This window comes from Arachis ipaensis, chromosome B2 (genome assembly GCF_059453495.1).
Source record: "Arachis ipaensis isolate K30076 ecotype BB chromosome B2, ASM5945349v1, whole genome shotgun sequence".
NCBI lineage: Eukaryota > Viridiplantae > Streptophyta > Magnoliopsida > Fabales > Fabaceae > Arachis > Arachis ipaensis.
The window spans coordinates 121,126,683-121,139,942 of NC_142437.1; the positions used below are offsets into that span (position 1 = coordinate 121,126,683).

At 33.8% G+C, this 13,260-nt stretch overlaps 3 protein-coding genes across 3 annotated transcripts; 2 read left to right on the plus strand and 1 right to left on the minus strand.

The window, feature by feature from the left end:
- Nucleotides 1–1,614: 1,614 nt before the first annotated feature.
- LOC148575437 (uncharacterized) lies at nucleotides 1,615–4,083 on the minus strand. The gene has a single exon (XM_088506234.1). It carries the CDS (start codon nucleotides 4,081–4,083, stop codon nucleotides 1,615–1,617), a length of 2,469 nt encoding a protein of 822 aa, XP_088362360.1.
- A 1,832-nt stretch (nucleotides 4,084–5,915) lies between these two features.
- On the plus strand, nucleotides 5,916–7,081 carry LOC107626179 (indole-3-acetic acid-induced protein ARG2). The gene is made up of 2 exons (XM_016328996.3): nucleotides 5,916–6,092; nucleotides 6,662–7,081. The coding sequence occupies exons 1-2, from the start codon at nucleotides 6,040–6,042 to the stop codon at nucleotides 6,882–6,884; spliced, it is 276 nt and encodes a 91-aa protein (XP_016184482.1). The 5' UTR covers nucleotides 5,916–6,039; the 3' UTR covers nucleotides 6,885–7,081.
- A 3,114-nt stretch (nucleotides 7,082–10,195) lies between these two features.
- On the plus strand, nucleotides 10,196–12,158 carry LOC107628585 (indole-3-acetic acid-induced protein ARG2-like). The gene is made up of 2 exons (XM_016331213.3): nucleotides 10,196–10,322; nucleotides 11,537–12,158. The coding sequence occupies exons 1-2, from the start codon at nucleotides 10,240–10,242 to the stop codon at nucleotides 11,760–11,762; spliced, it is 309 nt and encodes a 102-aa protein (XP_016186699.1). The 5' UTR covers nucleotides 10,196–10,239; the 3' UTR covers nucleotides 11,763–12,158.
- The last annotated feature ends 1,102 nt before the right edge of the window (nucleotides 12,159–13,260 follow it).

Sequence of the window (13,260 nt, forward strand, 5' to 3'; positions counted from 1 at the left end):
CGAGGTTGGTGACTTTCAACTGAGCACCTGGATACTTGGCCGAGCTTAACGTCGTCCAGGTACGATGATACAGTTCTAACTTTAGGTATCTGAAACACGGCGACAAGAGCACTTACACAAAGCACTCCGACACTCAAGTAAGTATGTGAATTATAAGGGGATAAAAAATAATAAACTGCAGTGAGATATGTGACCTGAGTCTTCACGAGTTAGAGGAATTAGTTTTATAGACGTCTTGAGTTAGTGGTGGACCTCTTAGGTTCCGATTTCTCAGGTGAGTGCAGTTATCAGTATCTTTGACTTGTGTAGAGTCGTGTTTGGGTAGTGTCGTCTGTTTTGGGATAACGGTTTTAGAGGATAACGTTGGCCTTGTGATTAATGACGTGCTGTTTGTTTATTTCCGCTCTTTGGGGTCGGTTCGTGACAGTTTGTTCGCCGATTATTATGGGGTACTATGAGTTTAGTAAATGAACTGAATTTTGAAATTAGATTCTTTGCTACGAGTCAATATTGTTCTAGCAAAGGATCTTTTACCTGAAATTCTCCTCGAATCTGTTGGACTACCAGGAGGGAGTTGCAATGTGCTGTCAGGCTTTGTACTTGGTGGTTTAGGGTGAGCTTGAGTCCTGCTATGAGTGCCTCATACTCGGCCTGGTTGTTGCTTGCCGAGAAGTGGAATTGGAGGGCTTGTTTGGCTACCACTTCGTCTCCTTCTTTCAGGATTATCCCGGCTCCGCTTCCTTCTTGATTTGACGCTCCATCCACATGTAACTCCCATGTTTTGTTGTGCTCGTCAGGAGTCAGTTCCATGATGAAGTCGGCGAGGATCTGTGCTTTGAGGGCCGGTCTGGGCTGAAACTGAATGCCAAATTCTGAGAGTTCAATTGACCACTTGGTCAGGCGTCCGCCCAGTTCTGGTTTTGTCAATATCTGCCTTAATGGGTGGTTTGTCCTTACTATTATTGTGTGGCTTTGGAAATAGTGTATTAGTCTTCTTGCTGTGACCACGAGTGTTAAGGCTAGCTGTTCTATCCTCGGATATCTTTGTTCCGTTAGTTGCATGACTCTGCTGACGAAGTATACTGGCTGTTGTGTCTTTCCTGTCTCAATGACAAGAGCCGAGCTTATAGAATGATTGGAAATAGACAAATATAAATATAGGGGTTTACCAACTATAGGTCTTTGCAGCACGGGTGGTGATGATAGGATAGTCTTAAGTTCGGCAAACGCCTTCTCGCATTCTGTTGTCAATTGGAATTTTTTATTTTTTAAGATCGTCTGGAAGAATAGGTATGATCGGCTTGATACTGCTGGCAAGAACCGAGAAAGTGCAGCTACTCTTTCTGCTAATTGTTGTACCTCTTTCATTGTTTTAGGGCTTGCCATGTTGAGTATTGCTTCGCATTTTTCAGGGTTCGCTTCAATTCCTCGTGATGTTAGCATAAATCCTAGGAATTTGCCTCCTTGAACTCCAAAGGCGCATTTTTCCGGGTTAAGTCTCATATTGTATGATCGGATCTGTTGGAATATTTCCTTGAGGTCGTCGCAGTGTGACCATTCTTGGGTGGTCTTGGCTATCATATCGTCTACATAAATTTCTATGTTCCGACCTATTTAGTGCCGGAATACTTTGTCCATCAGTCGTTGATAGGTTGCACCTACATTCTTTAGACCAAATGGCATAACTCTATAACAGAAATTACCATGCTCAGTTATAAATGCTGTCTTGCTTTGGTCTTCAGGATGCATGAGGATCTGGTTGTAACCAGAGTATGCATCCATGAAACTCAAGCTTTTGAAACCTGATGTATTGTCTACGAGCTTGTCGATGCACGGCAAAGGGTAAGCATCTTTAGGACATGCTTTGTTTAAATCTGTAAATTCGACGTACATCCGCCATTTACCTGAGTTTTTTCTTACCATTACCACGTTTGAGAGCCACGTGGTGAAGCGGATTTCTTTGATGAAGTTGGCTTTAAGGAGCTTCTCTGTTTCCTCTAAGGCTGCCCTTGATTTTTCTGCCCCGAGGTTTCTCTTTTTCTGTGCTATAGGTCGGCTTGTCCTGTTAGTAGCTAGTTTGTGGCAGATTACGTCTGGGTTTATGCCGGGCATGTCTGCCGGGGTCCAGGCGAATAGGTCAGCATTGGCTTGTAATAATCTTATCAGATCCGACCTTTGTTGTCCCTGTAGTGCTTGACCGATGTACGTTACCTGTTCCGGTGTGTGAGTCAGTTGAATCTTCTGGAGCTCATCTGCTGGTTGAGGTCTTTCTTGGGTGTCTCCTCGAGGATCAAGTTTGGCCAGGGACAAGACTTCCGTGCCATGTATTGATTGGACTTCACGTTGTTTCTGGCTTGTGTCCGATCTTTTTAGGCTTGCATTATAGCATTGCCGAGCTTGTTGACAGTCAGAATGTATTGTTGCTATCTTGCCGCCTTGTGCCTGAAATTTAACACATAGATGATAAGTAGATATAACTACTCTGAACATATTCAGAGCAGGTCTTCCGAGAATAATGTTGTAAGGACTAGGGCAGTCAACTATTAGGTATTGTATGTCTAAGGTCCTTGATAACGGGTTATCTCCCATCGTTGTTCTTAGCCATATATAACCTTTAATCGGCACTCTTTCACCAGAGAATCCTACTAATTCTCCAGAGGAGGGTTGTATTAGTTTTTCAGATAAGTTCATTTTTGAAAAAGTGGAGTAAAAGAGGACATCTGCGCTACTACCTGGGTCCAAAAGGACTTTTCTTACCACAAGGTCGCCTGTTTGGATAGAGATTACCACTGGATCGTCTAAGTGAGGGGCGGCCGAGCATATGTCAGTTTGGTTGAAAGTGATTTCTAAGTCAGGCGTGTTTTTGATGTTTGGTGGAGTTGTTCCTTTAATTGCTAGCATTGCACGGTAGCTCCACTTCCGTGCCGAGGTTGTTTCGCCGCCTCCCGCGAATCCCCCGGATATGCAGTTTATCACCCCTTTAGGTGGGTTGTTGTTGGCGTCTTTGCTTGCGGAGGTTTGTTGGCGTTCGTCTTTGTTGCTCTCTTTGTGCTTCCGTCCTTCAATGTACTTATCTAGTAGGCCCTGCCGCGCTAATCTTTCTAGGAGATCTTTGGCTATCACGCACTCGTCGGTTGTGTGACCATATTTTTGGTGGAAGGCATAGTGTTTGCTCTTGTCGACGAATTGCTGATTTTGGTAGCTCCCAGCTATGGCTGGTGGTTTTATAATCTTGGCGTTGAGTATTTCTTTGATTATCTTTTTCCTCTTCGTGTTGAATCTGGTGTAGTTGTCGAATTTTGGGGTGAGCTTAAATGGTTTGCCGAGGTCTTTAGTGCTCACCGATCTGGGTGTTCTGTTGTCTTTCCTTCTTGGTCTTTTTTCAGTTTTGTCGGCCTCACAGATTTCTTCAATCTCCATTTGTCCCACTACTCTTTTCCGAAATTCTTCTAGTGTCTTTGGTTTTGTAACCGCGATTATTTCTCTGAACTTTCCGGGTCGGAGACCGGCTTTGAGGGCATGTAGGTGGACGGCGGGATTGAGATCAGGTATTTCCATGGTGGCGTCTGTGAACCTGGTCATATAATCCTTCAAGCTTTCTTGGGGACCCTGGTGGATGGTGCTAAGATAGTCCGATCCGTGTACGTAGATCCGTGCAGCTGCGAAGTGGTCGATGAAAGACCTTGCTAGCTCCTCAAAGGAGGCAATTGACCCTGCAGGTAATTTCAAAAACCAAAGCAAAGCAGCTCCGTCAAGGTAGGTAGGGAAAGCTCTGCAAAGCACAGGATCGTTATTAGGTCCGTTAAAAAACATCATAGATTGAAATTTTTTAATGTGAGCCCGGGGGTCACCAATCCCCTTGTATGGCTCCAAAGAGGAGGGGAGTGTAAAATGCTTCAGCATTTGATAATTCATGATTTCTTCAGAGAATGGGTTGTCCAAGGTCAGTTTCTCCTTGGGAGGGTTGACACCTATCAGATCGGTGCCGCCTTGGGTTGAGCCCTGGGAATTGCCCTCCTTTTTTTTGCTGTTTTGGGTTGATAGCTCTGCTAGCCTTTTGACTTCCGCTTGCAGCTCGATCATCTAGGCCATAAGTTCGGCCTGGCTGAGTTGATGAACTCCATTGTCAGCCATGTCGGGAGGTTGATAAACCCTGCGAAAAAGAAGAAAATAAAGTGTATCGTGGAAATAAAGTGGGGTTAGATATTGGGCCCCACGGTGGGCGCCAAATGTTTCATCCTGAATACGCCGAGGTTGGTGACTTCCAACCGAGCACCTGGATACTTGGCGGAGCTTAACGTCGTCCAGGTACGATGATACAGTTCTAACCTCGGGTATCTGAAACACGGCGGCAGAAGCACCTGCACAAAGCACTCCGACGCTCAAGTAAGTATGTGAATTATAAGGGGATAAAGAATAATAAACTGAAGTAAGATATGTGACATGAGTCTTCACGAGTTAGAGAGATTAGTTTTATAGACGTCTTGAGTTAGTGGTGGACCTCGTAGGTTCCGATTTCTCAGGTGAGTGCAGTTATCAGTATCTTTGACTTGTGTAGAGTCGTGTTTGGGTAGTGTCGTCTGTTTTGGGATAACGGTTTTAGAGGATAACGTTGGCCTTGTGATTAATGACGTGCTGTTTGTTTGTTTCCGCTCTTTGGGGTCGGTTCGTGACAGTTTGTTCGCCGATTATTATGGGGTACACGTCAATTAGTATTTAAGTTTTTTTATATAAACAATATAAAACATTAAGCGCGTAAATTCCGTTATTATTTGGCAGAAATTTTTGAGATGGATGTGAAGTGTATAAATATATATGTTGGTTTGGATTGATTTATTTAAGTAAACAAAAATATTATAATAAAAAATAAAATATTTTTATTAAGTTTTAAATTTGTTTAGATGTATTTTTTTAAAATATATTTTTATTTTTTTAAATTAATAATATCTTATTTTAAAAATTTAAAAATAAAAGATGTTTTTATTATTTAAATTTTTTAAAAAAAATATAAGTATTTTTTTTAAAAAATTCAATTTAAATTGATTTTTGTGTTGTTTATTTTATTTTGAATATGTATTTTTATATGAATAATTGATTTAATAGTTAATTTTTTGTGTATATATAGCATAATTATAATAATTAATAATTAATAATAATATTTTTTATTTTTTATTATTTATAATAATGTAATTTGAAACTTTAAAGAAAAGTGTTATAGTTCCCCTAAATCTAAGGTTGTAGCTAGATGATTTAGTTGTGATTTTTAATATTCTCTCAAAATGATATATCTATAGAGAATAAATTAAAGATGATATTATCTTGTTTCTCTCTTAAATCTTCCAAAACATTTTCTTAGAATATCAATCACTACTCCACACCGCAGTGTGTCACATAATTAAAAAAGATTTGAGAGGAACAACACTAAAATATTTATATTAATATAAAAGATTGAGACAACAAGACAAAACCAAGAACTTGAGGTAAAAAATAAAAATAAAAATAAAAAAGAGCACAAATCAGATCAGAAGGGACACCATTAAGAATCAAGAAAATAGGTGTCTGAAAAAATATGTGGTAGATGCTAATTAAAATTCAGACGAGGGTATTTTATACTTTTATTAGAGTTTAATTTTGATGTATTTCACATAATCAAACTTTTATACAATCTTATAATTATAATTATTTTTTGAAATGATCATTCACACGATTAATGTAAAAAGTAGTTATTTTTGTTAATATAACATTATGTAATTAAATACACGCATAAAATGATTTTACACTAATAATACATTAAAATTAAATTCTTTTTATTATTCTTAATATTCTTATTCTTATTTTGATATTTTGTATATTGTCTTACGTGTCCCTTCTTTCCCTTGTGTTTGGCTTATATATAGACCCCATTGAAATGCTTGTTCCCTCAAACTCATCAAATAGCTTCTTCATTCTTTGTTTTTTCCCTCTTTAATTAAGTGATTCTTCTCATACAAAAATCACTTCAAACAAAACGAGCTTTAACTAGATTGTTTCAAATATAATATGGCTCGTTCTTTCTCTGCTGTGAAGGCTTCCATTTCTTCTCTTATTACCAGGTTGGTACCCAAAAAATAGTTGCAATTTTTTTATAATAGTGTGAAAATGTTGAAATACATTATTCTTTTTGTGTTTTTCTATCATCTATATATTGTTTTATTTGATTTTTTTTTTGTATTTTTCTACAATCTATATATGCTTTCCTTCATGAAGGAATTCAAGTAGTGTGTTTATGAATACTTTTTATTTTTTTAAATTCTTGATTTTGGGAAAGAGGATATTATAAAAATAGATCTAACCATTATATATTCATCATATGTAAAAGTCAATAATTAAGTATATACTAGTTTTTTTTTTTTTTTTTGTATATAACTTATCACAAATTTTGAATATATTATTAAATAAATGATAACTTCTCTAGTAGGAGAACATGGAAGCTAGCTAAGAGAAACAAAAATATGAAAAAGACAGCATCATTTTTATATTCAGAGACATTTTAAATAATATTAGTTACATACTAAGATTAGTATGTACTTTTTTCCTTCTTTTAAATTCAACCTTATTTTTTATTTTTTAAAATAATATATATTAAAAAATTAATGTATCTAGACATTTTATATGAATACAGGCAGGGATATGCGACAACAGCACAAAGTGCAGTTAGGGGAGGAGCAGCCACCATAAGCGGCGGCAAGATGGGGCCAAAGACGACGGAAGAGAAGGCGGCGGCTGCGGAGAAGGTGTCATGGGTCCCAGATCCAGTCACCGGGTACTACAAACCAGAGAACATCAAAGATATTGATGTAGCTGACCTTAGAGCTACCCTTTTGACAAAAAAGTTCAACCATTAAAAATTCATAAAAAAAAAAAAAATTATGATTGAGGAATATCTTGAGTGACATGTATAACCTTATTATAATTAGGAGGGGTTAAGATTTAATTTCATATATGAATGAACCATGCATGAAAACTAGTTAGTTCATCATGTATGTATGGGAAGAGGTCCATTATTGTATACATATATTAATTTCTAAATTTTTGTTGTTCACTCTGTGTTCTGTTCTGCCTGCTCAGAATCTGATATCATTGAAGAAATATTCCCAAGTCATATAAGTTACTGTTGGTTTCTTTTAAAGTGAAAATTTAGATAGATTTGTTTTTATCCGAAGTTGTTAGTAATATTAATCTAATTAAATACGTCAAATTATTTAATGATTTTTAATTAATAACTTTAGTTTATATATAGATAATTATATGTGAGTTTCTATATTGATTTTATTCTAAGACTCGAACATTAAACTAATAAAATTAGAGATTATCTAAATTTAGTTTTATGTAATGAATAATATATAATATATAATGGTCTAAGAAAATGATGAGTTCTATTTTAAGCTATTTTTACATTTAAGCAAATTAGACAAAATTTACATAAACTCCAACGGGTGAGGTCTCATTTTTTTTTTTTCTAACAAATTTTGGTTCCACCCGTTGGAGAGACAGAGAAACGAATTTCTTCATGTAGTTCAAGGTAAAGGAGTTCTATTCAGAGGGACTCATGTACAACTAATGATAACTTGTCACACTTTTTAAATAAATAATTATATTAAATAATTAAATAATATTCAATTTAATAATAACTATAATAATTAATTAAGTAATTAAATAATAATTAATTTATTAATAATTATAATAATTAATTAGATTAAATAATTAAATTTTTATTTAATTAATAATTTATATTAATTATTTATATCATAATTAATATTAAATATTATTATATTAAATTAGCCGTTGTAAAATTAACCGTTAGAAACTAGTCGTTATTATATTACCGTTATTATTAATAAATTAATATTTTGTTACTCTATATATACCACTTAGATAAATTTCTATTCTCACACAATCTACTACTCTTCTTTATTATTAAATTTCCAAGCATGCTTTGTTGAACCTTTCTATATACTCTCGGAGGGTTTTTCCGACCTCTTGTTTGATCCCTAACAAGCTCAGTACGTGTTTTGCTTTATCCTTCTGGATGGAGAACCTGGTCAGGAACTTCCAGGACAGGTTGTCAAAGTTAGTGACCGACCTGGGGGATAAGGTGTCGAACCATTTCATGGCTACTTTTGAAGTTGTTGAGATGATATCTAGGGTCGGTCGTTCCATCGTAGAAGTTCATATCGGGGGTTTTGAAATTCCTGGGTACTTTGGCTCGCATGATCTCTTCTGAGAATGGATCTTCTCCACCTAGAGGGCTGTCTTCCCGATCTGCTTAGGTAGTTCGAATTCAAAGGTCGGTTTTCAACTTCAGGAGTTTTTCTTCTAGCTGTCTTCGTCGTCTTACCTCCTTTCGTAACTATCGTTCAGCCTCTCGCTGTCGTTCAGCCTTGTACTCGAGTTGTTCTAACCGATCTCTTTGGTCTCGGACGAGACCCGATATTTTGGCGGTTTGTGGAGGTTCTTCTTCTTTATTTGAGATGATGGATTTTCGAATGAATCCGTGTTTGTCTAGGGTTGGCCGATGACCCTTCTCCTTAGGGGCCCTGTTCTTGAGGTGGAGGAGGCAGTATAATGACGTTGCTCTTTGGTTGGGGCTCATTTTTGGATTCATATACTGAGTGGCTGTCTTCGTGCTGGTTGTCGGCCATCGTTATGGGATGAATTTCAGGTCACCAACAACGGCGCCAATGTTTCGAGGGTTATTTGAAACGGTGATTTGGGATTGAATTGAACGTGAGGTCCAGATCTCTTGGTATGGCAACGTCCGACCTCTTTGGTGTCGAGGTGCCGCCTGTCCGAGTTTCTCGTGAGGAGGTAGGAGGTAGTACCTGCAAGAGACTCCGATGCTTAAGTTAGTAAGGTCTTTGAGCAGGATTTTTGTAGATTAGAACGTGAGTTATATCTGGGGGGTGCCAGTGTATTTATAGTAGAGTTTGATTATCGCCCTAGTGACGGTAGTTCTATCTTATCTTATATCTTAGGAGTTTGTTGAGATCTTATCTTTTAGATGAGATAGAAATAGTAAGAATTTGTTGACAATCTAATTATTATAACCTAGTTAAATACTTGTCACAAACTCTCAAAGTATTGGTGTTTAAAATAGGTTTAATTACTTTGTCAGTTGCTATGTTTTATCAATTTTTTAATTAAATTATATATTTTTATTTTTTTAATTCAATTCTTATATTATATTAGATTTTATAATTAAATATTTATTATAAAAAAAGTTGAAATTAATGAAATATATATAATAATTTAATTAATAATTTAATAAAACTATAACAACTGACAAAATAATTAAACTGGTTGAAAGAATTCAACTACTTAATAGAAATTTCTCCAGGATCCTTCAAATTATAAGACAGGAGTTTTTTGAAATGTAACTAAATACACTGAATTTTAACCATGAAAGTACCATTGAAATAAATACCATCAGTAATATGTATATATAATATATATTTGGGAACCCGTGATATGAGTCATGTTCACATAATATGGACCATGATAAAAAACCGAAATTGTGACCACATAATTTTTTCCCTTTATCTCAAGACCACGGGTGGACATAAATAAATAAAAGTATGATTTTTTTTTTTAATTAGTGTTATAAAGTGTGATTTTTCATTGTACATTTTTGAAGTGAAACAAAGAAAAATCATATGATAAAAGATAATATCTAATAAAAATCACACTTAACAACATTAATTACTTAATACAAAAAAATTGAGAAAATTAATACTCTTCGTGATAATCAACCATTAATATATACATGTGATAATGCTTTCCACATAATTATTAACAGAAAATCATATGATAATACTTTGATTTCTTTCCTATACCTATTCATTATTAGAGTCTTTAACAAAACTAGATATACCTACCTTTTTCCTTTATTAATAACCTATAAGCACATCTATTGACTTCAACAATTTTGTACAAAACGTAACTACAAATGTAGACACATGTAGTAAAGTACTTCTAGCTAGATCAATAAACAAAATTAGCTAAGATTAGATATTGAATTTGTTCAAGTTATTAAGATAGATGATTATAATTAGCTTATGGTATTAGTAGATTAAATTTGACGGAGCTATATGTATGTTCATTGTCTTTATTTGCCTATAAAAACACCCCCACTAAAATGTTCTCATCACAACTTAACAATAAAGTTTAATCACAAATCACAATTACAAATAATAATAAAACATGGCTAGCTCTTTTTTCACTAATAATGTGAAGTTTCTCTCTGCTCATGTTCTTGGAGGATTCTCCATCTCTCTTATTACCAGGTATAAAGATTTTTAACCCTATTTGATGTGAAAATTAATTACCTAGTTTTTTACATTTTAGTCCGTACATGAATTTAGTCTACATAATTCTTAGATAGTGAAATTTTTTATAAAAGTTTAATCATATATTTGTTGTGTCTATTAAACAATTATTATTGTTTTTTACATTTATCACTTAAAAAAAATTAAATACATAAATTTATTGGTAAATAGTCTAAGGCTTTTTACAAAATGAATGATGTTATTAATGGCTGCTTCATAATAATAAAAAAATCATGGATATTATTGTTCAATAATAATATGGATTTTCCTAAAAATTAACAAAAAATAAACTAATAATCGTAAAAAAAATGTTCAAACATTATTATTCAAAATTTAAAATATCACACATCCAAAATCCAAAAACTAGACTCCAAAATTCACGTTGGATGATTATTGATTAATTTTGTTATTTTCCTATCCTCGTACCTGTTAATATAAGATAAATTAAATAAGTATATTTGTATATAAAGTTCACAACATTAATCTGTATTTGAATATATTAAATTATAATGTTAAATTATTGACAAATATTATATTGATCATGAATGAAAAATACATTCTATAAGTACCAAATATACTTGACATATGTAATTATTAAAAGTGTTAACTACCAATTTAATATCCAAAAGATTTAGCCGATTGCAAAAAAAATTTAAAAAATATTACCAAAAAAATAGATTAAAAAAAATTTAAAAATACGACAAAATTAACCATTAAATATTATATTTTTGAGTCACAAAAAAAATTTGTATTTAGCAACCGACTTATCCACTTTATCCGAATTTTTGTGTCAATATTTAAATAAATATTTAAAAAGAACATAAAAAAATTCAGAGCAAAATTTGATCTCTAATTTTTTTTTTTTAGTTTTCAAAAAAGATGGTTTTTCTTAATTTTATAGTAATGATTGAAAAAATTTTCGTCAAAATCTAATATCTAAAGTATTTTTTAGAATATATATTTAATATCTAGTTTTGTTTTTGTTGCATTTTAAAATTTTTTTAAATTTTTTTTTATCATTAGCATCTTTTAAAAATTTTTTTAGTGACGTCAACTTTTAAATACCATTTTAATAGTTTTTTCTTAATAATACAAATCCGAATCTCAAAAATCAAGAAGGGTTTAATTAATTATACATTTATACTATGCTTTTTTTTGTGGAGTATATATAGACGTACGTACGCGGTGGCAACAGCACAAAGTGTAGCAAGCGGAGGAAGAGCCACCATAAGTGGCAGCAAAATGGGGCCGGCGACGGTGGAAGAAAAGGTGGCAATTGCTAAAAAGGTGTCATGGATGCCGGACACAGTCACCGGTTACTACAAACCAGAAAACACCAATGAGATCGATGTTGCTGAGCTCAGAGCTTCACTTTTGACCAAAAAATTCAACCATTAATAATAATTATGTGACTCCAACAAAACATAGGTTATGATTACAACAATAAAATTCTGATTATGTTTCATGTATGATATACTAGTAGCAAAAGGTGATGAATTCGGACATGAAGATTGTGATTTAATAGGATCCCGCTAGGGAGACAATGGACTATTTGTACAATGTGTACAATGGGTTATTGAGTTACAAAATGAACATCTTCCATACTATCTAGAATAACCATCCGAGTACTAGCGATAATAAACATCTTCTCAAAAGCTTAAACTAATTTTGGGGTTCACCAAGAATCGAACTCTTGACCTTTTAGATCTAGAGCTCTAATACTATGTCATGATACCGCTCATCCCAAAAACTTCAGCTAATAGAAAAAGGTAACACTAATGATTATATCTCTAATACTTCCTAAACTTCTATTGTACACATTGTATAAATATTCTATTGGCTCCTCATACTTTCCCGATTTAATATTTCAAGCATCGTTTGTGATTTGTGAACCTTACTTAATTGAACCTCTAGGCGAATATTAGCAACTCTTACTGTATTTTCTTTTTTCGGAATAAATACTCAAATTGGTATTCCAGTTTCTATTGAATTATTAAATCGGTTTCTAACTCATTTTTTATGTTATTTGACTAAAACGATGCATGGTAGATAATTTTTGGAACCTATTTGATTCAATGAAAATTTAAGCAACCAATTTGACTCGGGCATAAAGTTTAAGAAGTTAATTTGAACAACTACGAAAAAAATGTTACGTTGGAAAATATGATTATTACGACCAAATAAAAAGTATGAGTATTTTAAATTTGAAACATTAATAAGATTTTATCAAGACTACTTGGGCAACTGTTTGCATCGGAGTCATAGTAGATGAATTTGTCTTGTATTAGTGTTTGAAATGACTGGGAGTTGCATGACTTTAATCCTATGACTTAAAGTCTATGGTTCTTGAATTTCTCTGTTGATAAATTTGAACTTAAGTCATTTAATTTTCTTAAATGCCACACAGTTTGCTCTTTCAACTATCGACAAAAATATAATTTTCATAAATGCACGAAAACTTGACTATATAAACCTATGTCATGTCCTTCAAGCAAACATTTCAAAACATAACAAACGTCGGTGAAAATTATTTGATGCAATGATTTTGAGGTGTTTGTGCATCCACATGTTTTAAACATTTTAAAGAGTTTTGAAAGTGCACTTTGCATGACGTCAAATTCTCACTTATTTTGATTATCCTCCTAATTGTTGCAAGATTGGAGGCTGGGAAATTTTCTACCTTTTTTTTTAATTATACAGAGGAAAATCTAGGAGCTCAGCAATTTTATTGAATGTTGGCCAGCATGTAACCAGCAGAGAATGGTGAATCGTTAGATGAAATCTCACACCAATCTCACACCATTAAATCATCATTGATGGCTATTTGATGGCTACCAATCACAAAAGTTGCTGGTCCCCTAGCATTGCTCTTATACAGAACTAAAATCCCAAAAAA

What these genes read in the sequence shown, in the direction of transcription:
- LOC148575437 (XM_088506234.1), bottom strand. Translation starts at nt 4,083, where the DNA reads ATGATCGAGCTGCAAGCGGAAGTCAAAAGGCTAGCAGAGCTATCAACC.
- LOC107628585 (XM_016331213.3), top strand. Translation starts at nt 10,240, where the DNA reads ATGGCTAGCTCTTTTTTCACTAATAATGTGAAGTTTCTCTCTGCTCAT. An exon ending in TCCATCTCTCTTATTACCAG is followed by an intron (nt 10,323 to 11,536) that starts GTATAAAGATTT and finishes GAGTATATATAG; the next exon opens with ACGTACGTACGCGGTGGCAA.
- LOC107626179 (XM_016328996.3), top strand. Translation starts at nt 6,040, where the DNA reads ATGGCTCGTTCTTTCTCTGCTGTGAAGGCTTCCATTTCTTCTCTTATT. An exon ending in ATTTCTTCTCTTATTACCAG is followed by an intron (nt 6,093 to 6,661) that starts GTTGGTACCCAA and finishes ATATGAATACAG; the next exon opens with GCAGGGATATGCGACAACAG.